This window comes from Pygoscelis adeliae, unplaced genomic scaffold, assembly GCF_000699105.1.
Source record: "Pygoscelis adeliae isolate BGI_AS28 unplaced genomic scaffold, ASM69910v1 Scaffold69, whole genome shotgun sequence".
In the NCBI taxonomy this organism is placed as follows: domain Eukaryota; kingdom Metazoa; phylum Chordata; class Aves; order Sphenisciformes; family Spheniscidae; genus Pygoscelis; species Pygoscelis adeliae.
The window spans coordinates 3,239,279-3,264,770 of NW_008825619.1; the positions used below are offsets into that span (position 1 = coordinate 3,239,279).

The 25,492-nt window shown below is 37.2% G+C and overlaps 1 protein-coding gene across 1 annotated transcript in view; it reads right to left on the reverse strand.

Moving 5' to 3' along the window:
* Positions 1-25,492, reverse strand: part of KAL1 (Kallmann syndrome 1 sequence) — a 130,176-nt gene that overhangs the window by 22,487 nt on the left and 82,197 nt on the right. The window contains exons 8-11 of the mRNA XM_009333416.1: positions 21,541-21,670; positions 11,610-11,812; positions 8,659-8,806; positions 3,622-3,774 (exon numbers count right to left, since the gene is read on the reverse strand). Of these exons, the coding sequence (XP_009331691.1) occupies positions 3,622-3,774; positions 8,659-8,806; positions 11,610-11,812; positions 21,541-21,670 (634 nt within the window). The remainder of the gene's footprint in view (positions 1-3,621; positions 3,775-8,658; positions 8,807-11,609; positions 11,813-21,540; positions 21,671-25,492) is intronic.

A 25,492-nucleotide genomic window follows, 5' to 3' on the forward strand; every position in this document is an offset into this window, starting at 1 on the left:
TCATACCATTATCAATATACTTATTTCACATGGTTTCACGATATTTTCTTAATTTTTATTTTTTTTTAAGTCACACATCTTAATTTAGGACTATAGAATGGCTGTGTTCCTGTACCAAAAAAGGTGTTGTTTTTAATAGCAAACTACAAAATAATGAGAACATTAGAGCGATCAACAGGGACTCCTGTTTTCACCCACCACATAGAAGACAAAGAGGTCAATTCCCTGTCAGGAAGGATTTGAACTCTGGTTGCCTATCTGCAATGAAAATAACCTAGACGCTGGGCCGTAGAGTAGGCTGAGGTAAATTCTCTCTCAGTATTTCCTATTACAGTTGCTGCAATCTTATACCTCCTACAACTCCCTAAACACAACTTGAGACAGTGCAGTTCATAAAGGAGAAAGGCGTGTGGGTACAGTTCCCAAAGCAGCTGGCTCCAGTAACTGCCGTCTTTCATAAAGACAAGACACAGCCAATACGCTCCTCCTGCTGTGTTCCTTGCATGGTGAAAAAGACTCGCTCTGCGGTAAATTGTCACTAGTAAATTTACAGTCAGTACCTCATCCATGTACTACCGTAACCTCCAAACTGCTGTAAGAGCTTATAGAAGCCGCTAGCTTCTCAGGAGCAGGTAACTGGCTAGATTTCAGTTCCACGTGAGGCAATGGCTCCTGCTGAGTTACCGCATATGCTGTCACTCGGAACACAGATATTTTCTTTTTAAAAAAGAAAAGAAAAAAGTAAGTGTGACAAACCGCCATATTCTGCCCCTCTTCACACACCTTTGCTATCGCTGTTCATTATGTGAGAAAAATGAAGGCAACTTCCGCTGCATGGCTGGGGCGTACACCTAAACACCCTCGTGCATGTGACAGAGCTTGCTCCCGCCACGTGACCAGAACGGACCTCTGGGTGTCCCCCTCATACGACTGGATGTACACAGATTCGCACAAGATGAGTCAGCTGCACAGTCAGCAACTCAGGAGCTCACCTGGTCCATCCCTGGCACGAGGTGACAGTATGTAAATCCATGTAATTTCTAACAGATCTGTGCCATATCTGTCTTTGAAGATCTCCAATTGTGGAGATTAAGCCACTTCCCAATACTGTTATTTCCAAACTATAAAATATTCCCTGACTTTATTTAACCTTAATTACCTCTTTTCTCAGCCACTATGAGAATGCTGACTACCTTATTTCTCTTTATAGGCATTTATAACTTTTGCTACAAATATTACTTCCAGGTATATAACACAGTATGGGATTTAGCTCCAGATTTAGATGTCAACGTTTAAGTAAGTATGGTGTAACATCTACTTATAAGCTCGACATCCAAGTTACCATTGTAATTAGTGGGCACCTAGTTCAAGATATCTACTTTGGAACAAGATGAATATTGCTGTACTGGTCATGATTTTTCCTCCATCAACTATAACAGTGAATTTGGAAAACTACTTCTAAGATGAATTTCACTAGGGGTGCTGGTATTTTGGTCACAGGACACATAATCTTCCTTCTGGAAACAGGCTGGCAGGAAAAGGTCTGCAGCTGGACCGATTGTGCCACTGGGCTGAATCTTGTCTGTAGACTGTGAGTCGCACAAGCATCAACTAGAACAGTGAATTTGGAAAACTACTTGTAAGATGAATTTCACTAGGGGTGCTGGCATTTTGGTCACAGGACACAATCTTCCTTCTGGAAACAGGCTGGCAGGAAAAGGTCTGCAGCTGGATCGATTGTTCCACTGGGCTGAATCTTGTCTGTAGACTGTGAGTCGCACAAGCCGGCCTTACACCTGTGGGAGGCATCAGAGTCTCCTCATCTTTGAATCTTGTCCCTCATTTTTTTCAGTTCTAAGTGCTCAGAATTGAACCTCAGCTCACAGAGAGATGTTAGGCATCTCTAAGCCTTCTACGAGTGAGCTGTCTAGGCTCCCTTCTGTACTCAGTAAGGAAGAGAGGCATCTCCAGAGAATGATTCAGCTGCTGTGTGGGATGAATTCCTTCAGAAGTCACCTTCTTTTCTTTTTTGATGGTAAAAGGAGCTTGGACAACGAGTTGACATCTCACTTCCAGAAGGCTAAAGCTTAAGGTGATCGGTCCCAAGCTCAGAATGTATAAATCTCACTTTTGATAACAAAAAGCATATTGTTAGGTAAACTTAGTATTCACAATTAAAAATGCCTAAACTTTTATTGAAACTTTAAATTATTCCAGCTTTCCATGAAGTTAGGCAAAAATGAAATATAATGGGGAAAGCTAGAAAAAAGAAAACTAGCATAGCCAAGATCGGAACAAACATTTAAAATGTGTATGTAGTCAGGCTGAGCCAAAGCTTGCAGATTTTATGGAGGAATAAGCATTTGATCTGAAAGTATTTGATACAGCAGGGCTAGAAAGATAACCATTCAAACAGGCAGGCTCTTTTTAAGAAGCAAAAGATACCTCTCACAATCCACACCATCCAATGTGACATATTCTTATGTCACATAGCATAATTAAATGTTTATATAGCCTTTCCTCATTCAGGGTGGTGCTGCATACACCTAAACCCAAAAGAACTTAAATATTTCTAAAATTGTTTGAAAAATTCCAGAAGAAAAGATGATTTCCCGTTTTGTAGCCCTTTATTTCAAAAACAAAAATTGAATGGATTTTATACATGGGCTACTACTAGACATGTAGATTGCTCCAAGTTAAAACATTAACAGTGTAAGCATATTTTCAAATAACAGCATATGAATCTGTTATGGCTAAGCTGGAGCAATGTGTAACAACCTATATGCTCCTAGAGGGCAAGAAAGGAAAATCCCCCTTTTGATTTCTGAATCTGATTAGACACTTAAAATTTATGGCATTTTCCTTTAGACTGGAAGACATAAACATGAAATTGTTGTTAGATTTTTCTGAAAAACAGAAGGGTGCATGCAGCCCAGCAGAAAACCAACTTAAAGATTTTTCCAGTGGTTGTGGCCAACTATTCATCCTGTTCTAATTCAAGGTGACTGATAAAGTTTGGCATAAAGCCCATGGTGGCTTTAACATGAGCCAGTATAACTAAATTTTGTGGTTCAAACTACAGTTCAGTTTTTATGACACCATTGCATGGTTTCCATATACATTCATTTCCTGACTCATTTCTCAACTGACAAAGTCCAACAAATGATACTGCAGTGGCATCAGCAGAAAATCCGCCCGGGAACTGTATGTGCTTGAGACCCTCTGACCACACTCCAGGGAGACAACATTCGTAGCCACAAAAGCTGTGTTGAACATAAGGCCAAATCCTGCTTCCCTATTTAAAACTTTACAGAAGTAATTTCCACCAAACTAAAAATTATCTCAGCTTTGGGAAGATTCGGTGTCCCAACATGACTGACTGTATTTTTTGGGTAGCTGATTCATGTCATTTCCCTCTGCCAGACATTTATACATCCACAAGACAAAGAGGAGAGGCAATGTTTCACTCTAATGTAAAGGTGAAGGGAAGGAAGGATGAGTGTAGGATTTAACTTGAATGGTTGTACAGGGTTCATTATATCATATCAATGTTCTACAACTCTGAAGCAGTTGATGACAGTTCCTCCTTAGAAAAAATAGTAAAATAAAAATTTGACAAACCTGTCTTCTTCCAGTAGACTTTGACCTGAAGTTGATTGTCCTGATAGAAAGGAGTTCCAATTTTAAGAAAACGAGTGGGTTTTCTTCTTTGAAATGTTGGGTAAGGATCTACCAGTCCTTTCTGGTGTTTCCCAGCAGAAGATGTCTGTTCCTCTGCAATACAGAGAACAATCAGGAATTATTTATTTAAGTACAGTGCCATATAATGACTATGTTAACAGTGCTGAAATTCAGAAAATAATACTACCCTTAATCCAAATGATCTTATTTCAGTATCTTACCTAAATGAAATTAATATAAAGAACAAACTGTCCATAATGGTTCAAAAGCATATCGTTTGTTTGAAATTCAGTCAAAAAAAATATTTTGGACAGAAAGAGAAAAAGATAAATATATTTTAATATGAACATGCTCTGTAAAATTTCAAAAGAATAATAAGGAAAGGGAGAGTATATCCCCAAGAACAAGAAATGTTAACAACACATTGACTTTGTAAACAGGCACAGTATCTAGCAGTAGTGGTCTTTATATTTGTGCAGTGTTTGAATGTACACAAACTCCAAGGATGGCATTGAGTGTAACCCACAGAGTGCCACATGTGGTTATTACATCAAAGTAAATATAGTCCTTTGGTATGCTATGTAAGAACACTCTGGTCAGATTAAAGATCTTTCTTGCCCACTTTCCTGTTTCCAACAGTGAACAGCGAATGCTTAGGAAAACATTGTAAGAGCAGAATTAACTTTGAGCAATTCCCTTGGTGTTATGTGCCTAGCTTCCAACGAGCAATGGTAATGGGATGTCCTTCATCAAGCATGTCATTTGGCAACAGTTCATCAGCATTTAGCAGGGTTGACAGTATTTCTAGATATTTTCAGTTGAAAAGGCAGCAATGCTGATTCAAACTGCATTTTCATTGCACACTTGCAAATATACCAGTTCTGATTAAGAGGGCAGTATTTGCACCAGATTAACAAAAAAAGCTGTATTTAATTCACCTAAATGAAAAGTAAAGATTCTAATAGTTAGGAAGTGGCAAATTATTAGCTACATACTTGAGAGAAAGAAGGAAAGACTCAGGTTTCAATAAGTACCATGAGTAACATGTAAACTTGAACATTGTGCCTTATATGTAGCTTCAGCTGAAACCCGCTTGCTTTTTGGCCAAATTTTACTTTGTCAATACTTTGCTTAGTCTGACACAATTTTACATCTTCTTTGCTTGTTTTAAATTAAACTACCAAACTTAAGCAAATTCTTTCTCAAGGTAACCATAACATTTATACTACCTAAAAGGAGATCAAAAAGTGATAGAGAGAAGTACAAACTTAAATCTATTAGTTATACCTCAACATAAAGTATTTTAATTTTACTAAATCTCTGCTTTGCTGTTCTCTGTCTGCTCCGCTTCCAGAAAAACCAGGACACCAATTTAGAGTATTTCTATATAAAGATCAAGAGTCTTGCTGCATTTCCCAGAAGTGAAGCATACAAATATAGTGAGGCAACATATTTCTGAGTGTGGGGGAATATAACGCCAGAGGGCGAGGGTCAAAGCTTACAGAGGTCTGTAAGAGTAAATTACTTCAGCGGGTTATGGACTACTCTCTATTCTGACAATAGGAACTGACAATAGGAACAGACACCTAAAAAGCCAGAGCTTAATTCCACAGAGAGCAGAGCAACTGACAGTGGGACTCCAGCAAAATTGGCATGTTGCTTCTGGAACTACTTCCCGAAGGCCATGGAAGTCCCCAGGTAAAGAGGGGGCGTGAATGTCATGTCCTAGATAATATTTCAGGCAATATTTTTTTTCTTTTTCATATTTCTCTATCTGTTTCTGAGTATTCTCAAAAGTACCTCAAGCAGGACTGGCTCTGTACCTAACTAACTTCAGTGAGATTGAGAAGATGAATTTACATCTCTGACAGGAGTAGGCTTTATTTGCTTTTCTATGTAACTATAATTTAGCCATTTTTTTAAAATGTCCAAAAAAGTCCAAATACACTTCTCAGCAGAGTGCTCTATCCACTAAAATGTGTGATATCAATGGTTTAGGCTCAAAGAATCTTGAATCCTTTACTTCATGGCCTTGACAGAAAGGATGCTCAGATTTGTCTATAAACTTATTATTGAAATACTCTACTGTAAAACAAACATTTTAGTTCTCACAGGCACCGATTTGCAGTTAAAAAGAAAATACTGCTCGTTAACTAAATGGATGTTCATAACTTGAACGTAACAGTCAAATACTTGAAGTATATGAGAAAACAAAAATATTGCTCTTAGTATAGTATTACTCTGGTTTAAAAAACAACTATTAATGAACCTTTTAGTCCAAAAAGGTCACCACAGTAAAGTGAAATAAAGCACAAGGCATTAGAAAGTCTATACTAATTAGACATTAGTAGATAGCAGGCTTTCACAGAAACTACTGACGGACTGTTTTCTGAAGTAAAACAATCAAGGAGAGTGCAGATTATCCAAGCAAAATTGTGGAAGGAATTTAAATCTGGCTGTGATGATGAGAGGAAAGAGGTGCCACTGGAGAGGACAGAAAATGATGAAACCACCAAAGTCACATGTGAAGTATAGGGTAAATGAACTCCATTTGGTAGAGGATTTGTAAGTAATAAATGTGATCTGCATCAGATCCTGAAAAACACCATGTTTTGGAGAGGGAAAAGTGAAACAAAAATCTCCATCCCCCAAAACAAACCCATTGGTGATATAGGCCATGAGAGACAGACCATTAGTGAGACCATGGAGAGTTGATACAGCACTACCAGCGAAAGGGTTTCTCACAGTAAGTATAGAATGGTGCCAAAACCAACACAGTCCAATCTCAATTACTCAGCTTCAGTTTAGAGGGCTTTTGTTACATAGAAAATCTTTATTTACTATCATATTTAAAGACTATGATGATCTGCCCTAATGTCAGGACTAGCAATAAAGCCTGACAAACATCAGTTGATTAATTATCCCTGCTCCAACGAGGGGAAATTTTATAAAGCTATTCTCATAGTAAAATGAAAGAAAGAAATTCAACAGCTTGCCCAATGTCACTATGCCTAGGTGTGTATAACGGCACCTAGAATTTCGTCCCAGTTACCAGGACATAGCTTGGCCTCAGACTCAGGTGAAATCCAGGCACCAGCCTTCCCCTGTGGCCTGATGTAAAGTAAACTCAGTTACATGTTCTTTCTCAGAGCTGTGACATAATCTGGTGAAATGCCAGTAAGATGGTTGGACTGAAAACTAAACACCTTGAAGTTTAGCACTGAGATCCAGAACTTCACAGAAACTTCTAATCAGAAGAGACAAGACCGGGGCGGGGAGGGTGGGGGGTGGGGGTATAAACAAAAAAAAAAGGACATTTTTGCTTGTTTATCTAGCAAAATGTGCTTTGTGGGGAAAAAAAAAAAGAAAAAAAAAGGAAAAAAAGAAGCAAAATCAACAAAAAATTCTTAGGAAAATACTCAGCAAAATGAGAACTTCTCTCATAAACACGAATGATATGCTCCTGGTTGAGCTCAGTGGCTGAGTGTACTGGAATTAAACACCCAGTTCCCACTGTAGTTTTTCTTTTATTACATCTCTTGTATACATACAGAAAAGAAAGGAAAACTAAATGTGCTAACTCAAAGAAGCTTTTGATATCATGCACAATCCTGCAAACTAGGTTACTTTTCTAGGGGATGACAGAAAGCACAGGTACAATCTAGGAGAGCCAGTATGGAAAGGGCAGAACTCTCATATTCGCTTACATTGGGCTTCACCGAGGATTTAACCCAAACTTGCCTTATGTACACACTGTGGAGATTCAAGCTCCTATACTGGTATGGATTTCGAGCAAAGACTCAGTGTATTGAAGAGATGAAAACTTGGCCCTCTGCTGTCTTTCAAGATGGACCAAAAAGGTAGTAAAAATGAGCTTAGTATGGGAAAAAGAAGCATCTTTAGGTTTATTTTCTCTTCTTGGTACCTTAAAATGGGAAGTAACTGTAGATATGAAGGTCTGTCATAGCTAACGACTACTTTAAAATATTTTATGTATATCCAAACTGAATATGCTTGCAGAAGGGTCCAGCAACAACAGCAATTGATTAGTTAAGGTGAGAGTAATTACAGTTATGTTATGAAAATGGCAACAAGTAAAGTTTAAACTTTGAGTGTACTTTAAAAAAAAGAATGTAAGTGGATGGAAAATGAAATGGAGTCAGGACAGGATATTTAAAATTATATTCTTTAACATCTTATTATCAGAATTTTGCTGTATTGGTTAATCAGAGACACATCAGCAGTTGGGGCAGTAACTTGGTATTGTAATTATACAAATAGCATTTAACTAAGACTAAGAATCATGGTTTACTTTCAGCTACAGATATGCTTTTCAATTATATTACTTAGCAGGTTTTAAAGAAGATCTTAACAAGAAATAACCTGTCATCTAAAGATCTTAAGATTCTAATTTGAATGCGGGCCTTATGTATGCAATAATTTATTGAGAATTCATTGCTTGTCAGGCATGGAATATTTTAGATTCCCTAATAGAAGAGTTTATGTTTTATATCAGTTCATAGTAGATACATATTTGTGTGGTCCAAGAATCTGAATTAATGGGCTACTCAAAATAGTCAGGATTTTGAAAAGCATTGCAAGCTAAAACTGTCCAGCTAAGACAAAGACAGAAATGGTTTTATTCCAGCCACTGACAAATATGGTAAGTATGTATATCTGGATTGCATTTAAAAAATATTAACACCACGGTCATGCAAATGCTTCCATTTTCATTGCATTTGTTTATTTCAGGTAAGTAGGATCTAAGATAAAGAATTAGGTAAAAACTGTCACCAATTTTTAGATAAGAAATTTAACATTAAAAGGTTACTCAATTTCACTGAGTCAGGATCACTATGATATGAAACAGACAGCTTTAAGAATTTTTTTTTTATTATTTTTAATCATTATATAAAACATTCAAATTCCAGATAACGAAGAGATAAAGCATTCAGGTGTTTTTATACAATTACTCACTATTATTCCTGGTGTCCTGAGTCGTGCTAAAATGGAGAGAAACCTTAGCACTTTTTAGGCGTATCTGACCCCAACGTGTTACTGCCTGCAGTTCTACATTGTAGTTGCTGTTGGGTTGGAGTCCCTCCAGGACCACATAATTTTGGGCCTATAATAGAGGAGAATAAATATACAAAGTAGTTATAGTATTACTGAAACACAGGCCCTTATTAAATGCAGGCCTGTTATCTTAGGCACACTACTCTCTTGAAATTATAAAAGAAAACTCCTGTATAAATTTCAACAGAGCAAAATTTCCTTTCTTTAAAAAATACATTTTATTGGACTCTGTTTTTCTGTGTCATTTTTTAAATACTAACGTTCTTGATGTTTACATAATTTTGGCAATTATTTGGCAAATACAGACACCTATTGTTTAGGTCAAAACTAAAGGGTCTGTTTTACATATAACAAGTTTTTTTCTTATGCCAAAATTATTTTAGCCAAAGAAATTTAAATGTTTTATTCCCCAATTTCTGTGTTAGCAAAGCAATTGAAAACTTTTTCTAGAGAAAGTCAGTCTGAAGACAGCTAAAATCCTACATTCAGTATATTTGTCAATACTTTCTATTTGTTTCAACTGTTGAAAACAAAAATGACCCCCTCCCCCAAAAACCCATAACCAAAAATACCCCCTCATTGGTTAGAACACTTTTCCACTATAGAATGGAAAACAGAAAAGAAAAAATACAGTTTCCATTGTCATGGAAGTGTCTTAAATGGGGAAACACCAGAGCAGGATTATCATTCTCTGGTCAATAATCCATAAATTAAGGTAAATCCCATGATATTGCAAAGAAGAGCCAAGGCTTCTCAGTATTCTTACATTTCTAATTTTTTTAATGTATTTATAAAAAAGCCTTTCTAGACCACATCTCAGACAGAAGACATTACTCCATGTTTCCATTAGAATACTTTGTGCCTCTGAAGTTTGACAGTCAATCCAGAGTGAAAAAGATAGCCACGTACTGGCATATTTAACACTTCAGGGATTGTCAAAAGCATTTCACATCAATTACCTTTACTTGTTTTGTGTTGAGATAATCATAACATTGACTAAAATGCTCAATTTTTTTGTGTTAATACTGTAGTCAAATTATTTGAAGGTCTACCTGGAATGATTTCATATGGAAATAATTATAAAATTATTTGGACTAGACTACATCTAAAGGTAAAAACTGGGTAAAAAAAATCTTCAATGATCTTTAAAAAATAAGATTTTTCCACCTTTTATTTTTTTTAAGTTTTCTGCAGTTTCAATTTTTAGACAGAAGAGTTGCTATAATATTCAAAGGACCATTAATTAGCAACAGTTTCAAGAGTGTCCTGTGGGGGAAGTCTGAATCTCACTGTCATTGCCGCACACTTTCATGACATGCTGCAGAAGAAAAAGTCCAATGAGACAGGAGTAATATGAAAGATTTATCTAAGAGCCTGCCTTTTCTCTAAAATATGCCTTGGCTCTTCTGGATTTCCCTGTGTTCAAGGTCAGAACTTGGTCCCAATTACTGTAATGTTGTCTATTGGATCTGTTTTAACATATTATACGTCGGAGGTACCCACCATGCAAAGTGCCAACACAACATTAAGAACCCAGCTCAATTTTAAAATTCTCTGGGTTTTGTGATTTAAGGACCAGCTTGTGGAGAGAAAGCTCCTCTGTGTCTTTAGGCTGTAGCCACTGCCATGAAGATCTCTAGCCAATGGCAGCTTTCCTGAGAAACACAAACTTTTGTACCTAGCACAGTCCAACCCTACTCCTATCTCGCCAAAGTGATTTTTTAAAAGTGCAAGAAAGAACTAACTTTCTTTTCTATGCATATTTGCTTTAAAAAAAAAAAAGTATTTAACTTATTTAACTGAAGTAGAAACAAAGGACCAAGTTATCTCAGCCCCTGAAATTACTCCATATTGTCTACATTTGCAGGGGAATTTCCTTTTCCTGCCTGCCCAGCCCACAGCTGGTGGTAGTGGCTCTGCAGCCTCCGGACCCTGATCACCCATCAGTTCCCATGAGAAGGCACGGGTCCAGCATGCTCCCATGGTGGCATCTCTGCTGTGTCCAATCTGCTGTAGATGAACTCAGCACACAGCCTTCATTGCCTTTATTTCTCTCAGGGTTTGGTGACTGAGGGACAGAGAGGGAGCTATAACCCTCCGGCTGTCATTCACCACACTGCAAGTGGGCAGCCAGAGCCAAAACACAGTGTTAACATAGACATGGGACCAAATTCTCACAATGCATTTATTAAGAGCACTGAGGATTAAGTTCAGCCTGTTATCTGTAATCGATTTCTATTTCTATTGACTACTTTAAAATAATATGCAATATGCTTAAGGATATCACAACAGATAGTTTTCCAGTAAAGCAATATTTGATACATCCTTCAAGAAACTCATAGGAACTTGCTGCTATGGAAATATGTCAGATCTTTAGTACAGCAGCTTATTTAAAGAGTTTTGGGTTTGTTTTTTCCTTGGACCTATACTGACTATTTAATGGTTATTCTATATGACAGTGTCAAAAGTTTTATTTGCATAGTGAAAGAACAATGTGACAGATAATGTTAGGCTTTTTAAATAAAACAAGCACTATATCTTTAAGAAGCAATAATAAAATAAGCCTGAATTTAGAGGACAAACAGCATTTAACTTTCTATTCATCTGTCCCGCAAAAATCTTACAGTATTTACCTGCATTTTAAGGCAGAAGTATACTTCTCTCCCTGAGCTCAGTGAAAGATAGAGATTGAGAGATCAAAATTGTCTATGGTGTTGGTGATATTAAAAAGTAAGACCACTACTTTACCAGCTGCTGAAATCATTGCAGTTTATCACATATTTTATACTTACACTCTATTTTGTGCCAGAAATAAGCCATATTTCTGTCTCATTTATTCTTTTCTTTCTTACCCCATCGGTAATCTTCCTTCTCTTTTTTTTAGCTGGGATTACATATTTGCTATATGTCCAGCTCCAGAAGACTTTGTAGTGGTGCACTGGGATATCAGGCTCTTCTGGAAGATCCCAAGTAATCATTACATTTACACTTCCATCATTGTTTGCACTGATATTGGCAATTCTAATATTAGATGGAGCTGGTGGAGCAGACGGATCTGGAATTTAAAACAAACAAAAATATTCTAAAGTAAAGATTATCTTCAATAAGGTAAAGATCATCTTCATCTTATGTATTTACCAGGCATATACGAGCTGGATTAAACACTCTCAACACACTGAAGAAAATTCAGGCAAAAATTTCCCATAAGTGATATGGTTTCTTGTAAATTCTAGAAATACAAGCACTTCTGAAATAAAAATTATGGGTTAGCATCCAGTTTTGTCATTATTCCGTGTTGTTGATAGTTCACAAATATTATGAAGCTTTATCAAAATGTACTAGACTATCAGTTTTACTTCTGTCATACACTACTTTAAATACATAGTGAGTGTAAAACTTTCATGTTCTACAAGTGGCCTTCTATAGTCATCACAGAATTGTATGGTGGAAACACTGAATATTTTTTCAGTGTTGCCAGACAATTCTCCGATGATAAAATCATGTTTCTACTTGTTGAATCTTTCTTCAAAATTCTAGTATTGATATCTACCACCATAGGACATAAACACTTCCTTAGAATAAATAAAGATGTAATAATATATTATGACGTTATAGAAGTCTATAGGGTTTTTTTTAGAACAACAAAAAGCAATTAGCTACCCCTGTGATTTATTTCCCTATTCTGGTTTAATTTCTCGTCAATATCAACTGAGATTTTATGCCTTTAGTTGTCTTTGTGCTGACCCTAGAGTCAAGAAGGACACCTGACAGTCAGAGGTTCCAATATTGAACCTTTCCCAGTATTGAATGTTAGGTCCTCCTTGTGGACCTACTATATTATATCCTGCCCCTGAGTAATGTGAATCAATGGAAATTTTGCAACTGAGTTTCTGAAAGTCCAATTTGCTATTTACTAACTCCTACTTTTTTTAAAATGCCCATGGTAGCCAAACATTGGTGACAAAATAGAAGGAAACTGCAAAATCAAAATTTAAGTAAAAGTAAACAGTATGACTCAAAAAAAATTTACAGTATATCAGGCAGAATAAAGGAAATTCATAGTAATTAAGGCATGTTATGAACCTGTAGCCAAGAAAAAACATTAGAAAAAAACTTTTTCATATAACTTTTTAGCCAAATGAGCCATCACTTATTTGCCAGAAATAAAACTGGAGGTGTGCAGAGGGGACACCAGGTATTCATTTACTGCATGGTTCACCTACACCTTTTTATAATGGTAAATGAGCTGTTAAATAAACTTTCCAGGCATACTAAGTTCATCAGATAATCCTTATGGCAAACGGTCTCACTGAAAAATTCCATCATTTAGGTCATGCAAACTGACACATTCAGAATTAATAAAGACAGCATTTCCTTTTTAAAGATCAGCAGATGTGAAATAATGGCTTATTCCTGTTATTTAACAGGACTCTTGGTTAAATAACAATGGATGCTCCTGTTTCCTCACACATGCCATTTTAGTTAAATAGTAATGGATGCCCCTGTTTCCTCATACACATAATTCAACCTAACTTTTGCCTATAAAAGTTACAAAGCATACTTGAGTTTAAGAATTCTGGAAATTTAACTTAATTTTCAGAATAATGAGAATTCCTTATTTTTTCTCACTCATTTTTTTAATCAGCTTGCAAGCCAGTTCCCTTTTTTTTCTTCTGGTTTTGGAGAAGCACTGTTCTTACACTTATTTCCTTACCTGGGAAGTAGCCAACAACTCTGTCTTAAAGTATACAAAGCTATTTATATCAGAGGGGATAAATTTAAGAGATTAATTTAGTTAAGTGGTTTGTACTGCTCTTTAACATAACTTCTCATTTACTTCTATAGTTTAACAAAATAAGTAGATATAAATTGAAATTTAGGTACAATAAATATAAACAGAATCATGATTCATAAATCCAAAATCCTTCATCTTCACTGATTTAAAATGTTAGGGGTTTTTTATGTTATATGACAATGTATTATGGCAATAAAACATTTATAACCTGAAGTGCAACATGATCATATTACTGTAGGTGAATTATTCAGGTTATCTCCCAGAAGTACTATGCATCATGTATTATGTATACATTACATATTGGATAGAATTAAAATGCTTCAGAGAATTTCTTCACAAATGGTCAGATATAAGCAAAAACAATTCTAACCATAAAACGTTTGTCTTTATTCTGCATCTATAAAAGACTCTGAGAGTCATTAAAAAAAATCTAAAAGTTAAATGAAATAGCTCTTCTGGACAAAATGTATTACATAATTAAAAATATTTTAAAGTTCTATTCACCAATTTTTCATAGGTCTAAAAACAAATGACAAAATTTATGTTCTTCCTTTTCAAATATTTCTGTCCCCATAAGAATGCAAGATAGTGTGCAATTTTCCTTGTATAAAGTTAGTGATTGACCAGAACAGAGGTTTTATCTGTCTCAGACTCACAGGAATTTGGGTTTTTTTAAGGTAACTTCAAACATCCCTGTTTTTCCCAGGAACATAAGCAGGAAAAGAAAACAGTAAGGAAGAACTATGTGCATATTGAAACCAATAGTTCATTTATTCTGACGTCTATAGCACCAGCATTTCACCCTGTACTTCTTATAATTGCACAGTTTATTGAAAAATTTATCAGTAGCATTTATTCTGTGTTCACTAGAAACAGTCCAGTCAGCAGACAAAACGCTGATCCATATTTAAAAGAAAACCTAGTAGTGTTTCTCCTTTGCTATGGGAGAATGTAAACATTGTATTAAAAATCATTGGGTAACTACAGTTAAGGAAAGAAAGACCATCCTCTTAAAGGGAATAAACACGTGAAATAATACAGCAATAGCAGAAACATTTTCCTGAGTGCTCCCTTTCTTCAAAGTCTCTCTTTTTCAAGCCTCGCAAATGTCGTCCACAAAAATGCCTTTGAACAGGAGGAAGAGTGGTGGTAGTAGCAGCAGACAACAGAAAGGAAGGAGATCTACAGTTGACAGACGTGAAAAGGCAAGACATTTGAAAATGCCACATTTTCTAGAAGAGCTTTTTTAAAAATAGTAGACTTAGCTGGAGAAAATAATAAACCAGAAGGACGTAAGATGTCAAAGATGAAAAAAACTTAATTTATTACTGTTTTGCATTTAATCATCTGAAAAAAAAACCTGTCTGATTGTAGAGACACAACAGTAAAACATTTCCTGGATTTGGGGTGTATCACCTGAAATATGAAGCCACTTAGTGAGCATGCCAGCTGAGGATCTATTCCATATTAATTATTTCAATACAACTATATAATTTATTCATCTATTTCTATATATTTCTGTGACACTCATCACTATTGCAACTGACAAAACTATCATTTTGTAAGCCAAAAAAACAAGAATATTGATCTTTTCTTTCATTTGAAAGGATTGAGTTTCACCAGCAAAACAAACAGGTGAGAAGGAATAGCAGCAAGGCAAGATATTGTGATCTCTGGTATTAACAGCAAAAAAACCCAAATGACACAAACCCCACCCTCAAAAACAAAACAAAACAAAACAAACAGGTGAGAAGGAATAGCAGCAAGGCAAGATATTGTGATCTCTGGTATTAACAGCAAAAAAACCCCGAATGACACAAACCCCACCCTCAAAAACAAAACAAAACAAAACAAAACAAAACAAAACCCCCCAAAACCCCCAACAACAACAAAAGAAACCAGACCTCTCCAAAGCCCCCTCTCAAAAAAACAAAACCCCCAAAAAACCCAAAACCCAAATAACTGTTAAGTATAAGAGCATGCTCCTCCATAATGCATGCCTGCCAGTTACCAGATAACAGATGAGTTGTTTTTTTCTGATTTTTTAAGCCTTCACTACTGCATTATTGAATGGAAAAGTCATGCTGCTACAAGGTGCTCTGTTATGCTTATGTCTATAGAGACATTAAAAGCAGTGTACAACTCATGCTGAAATACTTCAAGGTCTAATAACGTACTGGATTATAAAGCTTATATACATGAGGTGTTTGTTAACCTGACAATGAAGCTAAACTGGCATTCTGTTAACTATAAATCTAACAGCCATTCTGCTGTTAGTCTTCATATATCTGTGATCCCTTTGACAATTATACATTGCCCGCATGTATAATTCAGATACATGACCATTAAATGGAATGGAAACTACTGCCAGTTTTTCAAATGTAAAGTTCTGAAATTTTATATACATGAATTTATCTGAGTGTTAAATCAAATTCTTTGGTTTGCAGAGAGAGTGATGCTAGTTGCAGCTTTTCCTTTGCAGTTTATACTACCACTCAAAGAAAATAAAAGTCATTATATATATTCTAGAATTTGGCACAGAGAGCTGTCCTCAAATCCAAAAAAGTTCTGGTCTCAGCAGCCTGACAAGTAAATCACTTCTCGCTGCTACAAATGATAGCTTCATTAGGTCAAGGCTGAAGCTGCTGTTCCAGCACATGGAGTAAGTACTGCATTTGTCTGGATTGTATCTGGCTTGAGTATACCCAAAGGACTTAAATTCTTGTCTTGCTGGCTACTTAGCCATCACAAGCAAAACTCTGTTTCCAGTCCCCAAAAGGGAGGATTCCTTTCTGCAAATAAAAGAAAAAAAGAAAACCCTCACATCATCGCCATTTCAAAATGCACATCCTCCCACGCTCATATTTGTAAACATAGTGATAGGCAATTTATATTTTACAAAATTCTTTCAATCAATAGGATCTGGAAGCACTTTGCAACCTTAACAAAACAGTATGGGCAAGCTATACACAAGAATCACATCATACACTGCTGCAATGCATCCACTTTGGCTTTAAATGTGGCAACTGTAATGAAAACAGTAAATGATTTGGAATATATGTCAGAGAAGAAGACAATAACATTGGAACCAGAATTCTCATTCTGAGCTGTAAAAGTGATAGAAAGTTTGACTCTAATTTAAACTCTTTTTTATAGAGCTTTTTTTCCCCCACTTAAAATGGATCCCCATTGCTATCTTTTAAACATTAGACCTTCCAACTCTAAAAATCTGCTGAAGCTGCTCTACAGACAAGTTTCCAACCATTAAACAATTCCAAGGCATAAGCGGGGGGACTGGCTTTGCCCAATGGAAATGGCACACATAAACCAGCTGTGCAACAGCATAAAAAAATCATTGGTCCCAAAGGAGCAACAGAAAGAATTTTATTGCCGGGAGTGGGTGTCTGTTCTGGTTTTACTAACACTCGGTAATGTATGCATGAAATCACATCCAGCATGGTACTTATGTGCTGTGAAAACAATGTAGTCTGCTTCCTTTTGCTTGACAATTTATTCTGTGTATGCTAGCAACTGCCTTCATGTTGAAGATAAAAACCTTTAGCAGAGGTAGAAGGATCGGATGGTTTGGGCTCATCGTGTTCATCTTATAGCCTCTTTTTGTCTCGGAAAATGGCCCAGTACCTAACTACAGACCAGCAAGATAATGTATTATATGGAAATGCCTAACACTGATCCCTCTAGTTGACTGCAGTCTCTGTTACTAAGAGTTCACTCTCATCATAAATCATAAAAAGCTAGAAAAAAATAGCCTAAAAACTCTTACCCAAATGCAACAAATTAAAAGTTGTATTACTAGTGCCGAGCAGCTTCTGACCAGTTGGGTTAGGCTATGTGGTGCCAGCTTAATGGAAGAAAAGCACAGGAAGCTTTTCATCCAAGGAGACTCATTTACGGATTGCAGGAACAGTTCCATCCTGCTTCTAGAAAAATGAAACAGCTTGGAGAGAGCCAGTCAAAATATGAAGAGAAATATATTTGTACCTTTGGGGATCAAAAATGTTCTGCCAGGCATTCTGTTAGCTTTATTTATTGCTGTTATTGCAAATTGTTGCCACTCAGTTGAAGATGAAAAGGAAAGCACACACAATTTAAAAACCTTGGAAAGTGAAGTGGAAACCACTGTCAAAATAGCAGAAAGTTTTGATCAATCTTAGCTGACAGTATCGATACATGTGCAGAGTCCTACTTCTAGGAAAGAACCCACTCTCCTAGGTGCAGTATTTGCTTCATCTTCTAGCCACTCTGCTCCAAACAAATAGACATAGTCTAATATGTGGTCCCTGCAATTTTGGAATCACATTTTGGCAAAATGAAGCATCACTTCTTTCCCTGTGAAGGGCCATGACAGACAAGCACAAGCAAACCCTTCATTTCCTTTATAAAAAAGAAAGAAACAGCATAAGAAAATTCCCTCCGCTTAAGCTCTGAATATTCCATAAATTATCTCAGCTATGTCACTTTGATTATTTATTATTTACAGATTAATGCCATAAATGAACACACGAGGCAGTGTAAAACAGTTAATAAACCTTCACCTCAAATGTTTACAGTATACGAGCATCAAAAGCTGCAGTAGATAAAACCTCAAAACACAACTAGATGAAGAATTGTAAGCTGGAATGTTTGATGAAATACTCTTGTTTTCCTGTTTTTGTCTTTTTCATGAATGGGAAATCAAACTAATTTGGATAATAAGGAGCTTTATTTAGTGATAGAAAAGTTAATGGAAATTACATACCTCCGAAGACTTAACATTATTTTGAATAAAACAAAACCTTACTCTGCTGTGTCTACTTAGAGATCACATTTTTTACATTTGCAAAAAACACAAAATAGTATAAAACAGTGTTGTGGTCACTAGACAAAATTTTCTCTCCAAATAATTACAGCAGCAATGTTTTTGAATGTTCTTTTTAACAGCTTAAAATATTTAGTGACAGAGACTTTGTGGTGCCATACTCCTCCCTAGATTCAGATTATATATTATGTTTGTCCTCCTTTAAAGAAAAAACAAACCCAAATAATTTGCTATTCTTTATAACTTATGAGCAATCGGTAAAAGTTCAGCATCTTGTGTGAGAAACCGTCTTAGGAATTGCTGTCATGTTTCCTGATCAAAGGGTTTCTTTTTGAAGAAAACTTCTGTAGGGTCTGATGAAGATAATAATCTTCTCTTAGTCTTGGCATGACAGGGTGAATTGAAACCGTACAAGAACTAATGTGAATTTCTGTCCACACGTCACACAAACGTAGCACAGACAGTCAGCAATGTTCTAAAGGTGATGTGCCAAAGTCCGCTTTCCTTTTCCAAACTGGAGGTTAAATGAGCCTGTAGGAGCTCAGTGTGGGCCAGTCGATGCTGGCAGTCAAAAAACTAGGCACATGTGAGCAGCAGTTTCTTGCCTCTCTGCCAGGCAGGGGCCACCACTTCCCACTGAGCTCCAAAGTAGTAATTAAATGTCTGTATGACACTATAACTGTTACTGCTATGAGCGCCTACTCAGGGACATGGAAGCTAAGAGATACTGATTGAAGCATCCCAGTATCATTCCCGACAGTCACCACCTAGCAGCGTCTTCATCTGTGTCACCCAGCGCTTCTGCACATTTCATCTGGCAAACATGGTATCTTTATAATAACCACGGACAATACCAAAGCATCTAAAATAGTCAAATGAGCTGCCAGAGTAGGATGATTTTGGCTATGAAGCTGATAGCTAACTGAACTCCTTGCTGTTTGCCTGGCAATTCATGATTCTTTGCCAAGGGCTAGAGTTTAGATTTGAAAATTGTTATTTTGAAGGTTGTAGAAGCCTTTTGAACAATGCTGGCCACATACTTTCTGCCATTATCGAGATCCCGTTACTTTGGTTTATTAGGTAAGAACATGCAGAGGCACTACTGGCTCCTGCTCTCCTTGTCACGAAGTCCTAAAAGTGCTCCCCACCTCTACCAGACAGCCGTGAGCAGCACTCAAGAAGAGCAAGTGTTTCAGGGGTAGCTGCAGAGACCACAGAAAAAGAGGACTCTGGTATCTAACATGTAATCGCCTCAAAACCACAAGCTCCTGAAACGCAAATCACTGCCAGCTGGGAGGCTATTCTGAAGAAATATCCCTGTGTCCTTACCCTGCTCTTATGCTGTTCTCCAAAAACCCACTTTTGGCCGGGGTCAGATACTGGGCTAAAGAGACCTTCCATATGACTTACCACGGATGTTCTTACATTCATTATCAATGTAGGTATTTTGAACAATATACTCCTGTGGCTAGCACACTCAGTAGGAGATGAATTTTTTGGAAAGTAATACAAATCCTGCCTGAAAATGTCACACTCAAGCCAAAACCTCAGTGATATCATGATATACCTTTATGTAATTGCAATTATAGTGGTTCCAAGCAGAATAGTTGGAAAATCTTTGCAAAGTCGGTAAACCAACTGACAACGATCTGAGTTTAAAAGAAAGTTGGTGCCTGATTCAGCAACACAGTGCTGTATCTGCTGAAGTGCTGCTTATGAAGAAAAGCAAAGAGAAAGCTACTGCTGCTGCTGAGTCCTTGCAGTAAGCTCAACAGAGCTTGAAGGAACTGTATTTTTGATGTGACTGAAATGATATGCTACTTAAGTATAATAAATTCTTAAAATAATACTTCTCTTACGCTTGAAAAGGTTTGTGGTCACAGCAGTAATGGGATAGCTATGCCAACCAACCTTCCTACCACAAATGTGGTTACAGCACCAAAAAATTATTGAATCTAAGGTATACTTATTCAGTAAGTAGTTAAATCATCCATACCAGCAAAAGCACTTGCATGCCTCTATAACTGCATCTACAATAAGATTTTTTCTAGGACTGACTATGGCCAAACAGCAAGCTAAAAGCTAGCACGGGAGCCCATAGATGGCAACTGCCTGTATTGCAAGATAATTCTATCTGCAGAAAGAGGAGGAAATGCATTCCTCGAAGTATGCGTTATACCAATGTAAAGATTCTGCCACTACTAAAACAAAGACAACTCTGTCTATTAGAAACTACCTCTATTAGTAGAGTAAAGAGTGATAGATCTCATTCTTTGGCACTAAAGTCAACTAGCACGGTCTGGCTATGCCTACATTATCGACTGCCTTTAAGAGAGGGTGACCACATCCACACCATCTGTCTGTTGGAAATAGTTTCTGGCTTGTGCTATCTCCTATACTATGCCTGAGAGTCACCCGGAAAAATTCTGCTTCGCATGGCTCAAAGCACACCAGGGACAATGCCAGCAACTTCACAGGATGGGAGATCCGTTTCCATCTCCGCCATCCCCCAAGTACCACTTACTGGTACAGAAATAATTTTCAAAGTTATTTCATTACCCAAATCCTTGCAAAACCAGAAATGGCAACAAAAATTCCTACAATACTTTGTGGATTGTCCAGCATGCCTTTCTAATGAACAGAAAATGCTACTTAGCATTTATACCTTTTTTATTCTTAAGCCCTTATGATTAGTGTTAGCAAGGGAAAAGTTCTATTAAGAGAGCCTGCAGCTCCTCAAAACAATGCTGCTACCATTATTTAGATACAGGCAACAAAATATCTCAATACTCTGCTAAACATATGGCAGCAACATATTTCTCATAACTAAAAAGAAAAAGAAGAGAAACCTCTCAGAATAACACACTGAAACCCCAGTTCCTTCATGTTTCATGGTCAGGGTCATGTTGTTTGATACCAACCGTGCGGAAAATGTTTAAAAGGAGGCTTATTCATTGAGACCCCTTACTGATAAAAGAAAAATGACATCTTTAACCTTTAATTCCTTTGCTGACTTCAAACAAATCTCACACCATTTCTAAACCGGTGGCAAAACTACCCAAAAACCCACCTGTTAAAAACCTTCTGCCACAAAAGTAGGCAGATCAGGTTGCGTTCTACGTGTGAGTGAGCGGAAGGTGAGCACCAGACATAGCGAACAAAAACTAACCTTTCGAGGATCTGAAGTGCTTGCTGGGTGCTGTGAAGCCTCTCGTCCCGTGCACATTCACGGCTGCCACACGGAACTGGTACCACCTGCTCGCTCGGATGTCCGGCAGCCGAACCCGCTCGTCCGTAGTCTGGTGGGGAAAATGTCACACTTACTCTTGTTGTTCTGACATGGCTAGTTGTGCTGTCATCTTCTATGCAACATCGGTTAGTCAGACTGAAGGGTAGGGGATACACTTCTTTAATGCACACCAGTGTCAGCAGGCTGTGTGCAACCACCTCACCTGACTCTGAGCATCATTCTGCACTGCAAAGCATTTACAGCTGCAAACAAAATCATATAACCACCCAATTTTACAGTGCATTGCAGGTCTCTTCTGGAAAAAAGTAACCTTTAGAAAACTGGTGAAGTGTTAAATTCACAAAATTAGTTTTCCATTTATCACAAACTTCACCAGTGTATAGGGCCTAGCTGTTCAGGTGTTGACATTTCAGGGAACTCATTGTCCCAGGTCACAGGACTCTTCTCCAATTCTCAATTCTCAGAGAATTAGGGGTCCAAAATGGCTTCACAAAATCCAGTGCTGTGAGAAGCCGCCTTTTCTGGTTCATAGGAAACACGAAACCCCCAGGTAGTGAATGTAAGCCTTCTTCAGATCTCTGGTACTTATATCAAAAAGACACTCACAGCCCTAACTCTTCCCTGCAGACCTTTCTCAGGTCATAGGAGACGACCTTTTCTCCAACTACACCCACTGAGACTGCTAGCGTCATGAGTTCAATTTCCACCTTCTGTGGGGTGTCCCTTAGCCGCTAAAATATGGAATAAGCATGGATGCACTCTAAACCCTTTCAGTAGGATGTACTTTACGTGCTCTTAGTCTGAGCCCTGCTTTCCTCTATCTTTTTTTTCCCTTTAAAATTTTAAAGAGCTGTCTTCTGCACTGTTTCTTATTTTTCCGAAGGTACAAGCACCAGAACTGAACACAGCCTCCTGGTAACCCCTGAATCACTGCCAAGTACAGAAGACGTAGCATTTTTGTAGAACTCATCAGAAACTCATCCACTTCTTGTGGATTTTACCTTTGCAATTACCTCTCAATTATCCAGTTTTCAATTATTTTAGGATGTCATTTTTATTACGTTTTAATTTAATTCTTTAATCAAAATAACACATGAACCTGAACCAAATGTCCTGTATGTGTCTAAATATACTATACAAACACTACTGAGTATCATTACTGACCAAACATGCAAGCTCATTAAAAATGTAGTGACATCAATTTATTTTCACAAGCTCTGTTTTCTGTAACTTCAAAAATCCACCTTCCTTGTATAGGATTCAGTGTTACTTGCAATGATGCCAAGCACTTCCCAAAAAAGGCACATTTCTGCTTTTTGCTCTTTCCAATCTGTGTAAGAAAGTAGCAGCTGCTGACCTAACTCGGATAGCCGGAACTTGAGGAAGTTGCTTCAGCTCTCCAGCAATGGTATTTTTAGAGCCCTGACCAATAAAATTTGTAGGTGTTATCCTACACTTAATCTCTTCATCTGGTGACAAGCAAAATTTAGGGAAACAGATATTTCGTTTGTGTGTGCATGTAAAGGAAAGAGCCTTTCTAAATTGCACCATAGGCTGCTCTCAGACTGGTAAGTGTTGCAGACTTTGAGCCCCTCACCCCCTGCTACTCAAGAGTCCTTCTCCATTCAGACCACTGTATTTGTCTTTTTAGCTTAAACAGGGGTAACAGTCCCAATGCTTTCACTGTCTGCCTCATCTTCTTTCCTTTTTTCAGCTTTTATGTTACCTGTAGAGTGAATTATCTCGCCCAATGAAGGGGTTCCCCTAGGGAAGAAAGATCCTACCTGAACCAACTTGTACTATTATTTTAATTTTACGGAGCACCCAAATGTGCTAGTTTTTTCCAGCATGCAGGCATACTCAAGAACTTACAGATAAGACACGATAGTGAACTAGAGTAAAATAAACTATATAAACAGAAAAAAACCCCAAGGATATATTCAGGCTACTGCTGCAACTGAGATCAGGGTCAGGATCAATATCTGATTATAATTAACTGGTTACAACACTGTGGGTTTTTAAGAACAGATTTGCTGAATTTAGCTACACGGCAAGCATAATTTGAATAGATTTGACCCCAAACTCCTCAGCTAAGGAATCTTGTTTGTCATTTGCATCAGCCCAGTTATTCTGCTAGGACTGATTAAAAGAAAGGATTTCAGTTGTGTCAGTCTTCCGTGGCAACCGTGAAACACTGTAAGATCAAATAATCTGTCAATCCATATCACCAAAATTATTTTAATTTATGAACATGCCTTGGGCCTATTACTTTCATCATTCATTTTGTTGGCAAAGCTCCTGTTAAATTCAATGGCATGCAGGAGGTGTAACTCCTGCATTATAAACTACATAGCCACCTCTAAGCAACCTTTACATAGATTTAATAAATTTCAAGAAAGAGCTAAATACTACTGAGATACCTTATACTACCTTAATGGTAAATTGATTTTTTTTGTTTAATTGCTTCAGTTAGTTCTCACTACTCAAGTATGTTTGGAGCTGAGACCATAATATTCAGAGTCCTTTCAATATCTGTCTTATATTAATGTAAGCCCACTAAATGGTATGCTGGTAATATTACAGTCATCAATGGACTGTTTCACTGTGTTCATTCCCTTTCTTTCACACTATCAATCCTGGATTCCTTCCTGTAGTGCAAAGGTTTAGCAGAAATAGGAGAGGACAGCCTTACCCTGCTGAGTTCATAGCTCTACACCTGCTTTTGAAACAACGCACAGCAATAAAAGAATTTGAAGTTCAGAGAGTGAGGGGACACCATCCAAGGTATCAGAAGAGCTGAGTTTGTTTCCTCTGATACAGAAGAAACCTGACAGTGCTGCATCCACTACCCTATCAAAGGACAGCAGACCTCCCCTATTTTGAGTGAATGCAATCCCACACAAGGTGGGCATTCTCTAAGAATGCTTACCAAAGCAAGCCCTCTCCTGGGAGATGGAGAAACAAACCTTTACTATACGGGACTGGTGGTTAGCTCCAGCAGGGACTTCTTGCTGTCAAGAGCTGAGAAGCTGTTTGTGATCCTCAGAACCAGAACTTTAGGTGTCTCAGAAACTTCAAGTTTTAAAAAAGATTAGTTGTCCACAGAGTTTAGACAAGGCGAAGCACTAAGGTTTGTCACAATCAAACTAGCAGTGAATACAGCTCCTTATTTCTTTTAATAAAGGAATAAATCAATAAGTAAACTTCATTATTGTCTGCCCATATGTATACATATATGTGTGTGTGTGTGTGTATGTATACACACACACACACACTTGACATCCATTCAACAACACAGACGTGTTCTGTCCGAAAATAATTGACCTGGCGTATTTGAACTAACTTCATTAATTAACGCAATATGATTAACTATCTAAGTTTCCAATGTAAACAGTAATACTCTTCTTTTTAGAAAGCATTAGCACCAAACAGAATTATAAGTGTGTTCACAAGATATACGGTATTCTCATGGGATAGTGCAGCAGGTCCTGCTCAGCTGGTTAAACCTTAAAAAACAGTAGTGTAAGAAACTTGGCATAACCACTTAGGACACTGTACATCATGGCTAACTAGGCTAACTACTATGTTAGTTCCCATAGTTTTTATATTAACCAATGGAAATTAGTCAAATGGTTAGTTATGTCAAGTTTTCCCCAAAACGTGCAGTAAAAAACTAAAGTTAACAAAATCCCTTCTTCCTGAAGTGACAAATAACTCAAATTGTTTTCAATGTGTTTGCTTTCTTTATATACTTGGAGAGTTAAATAAATAATGTATTGACAGGTTGAGCCTTCCTCCTTAAAAAGAAAACATCAAAAAAGACCTGATGACACAATACAATACAAAGCAAACAAATTTATTCAAAATTATT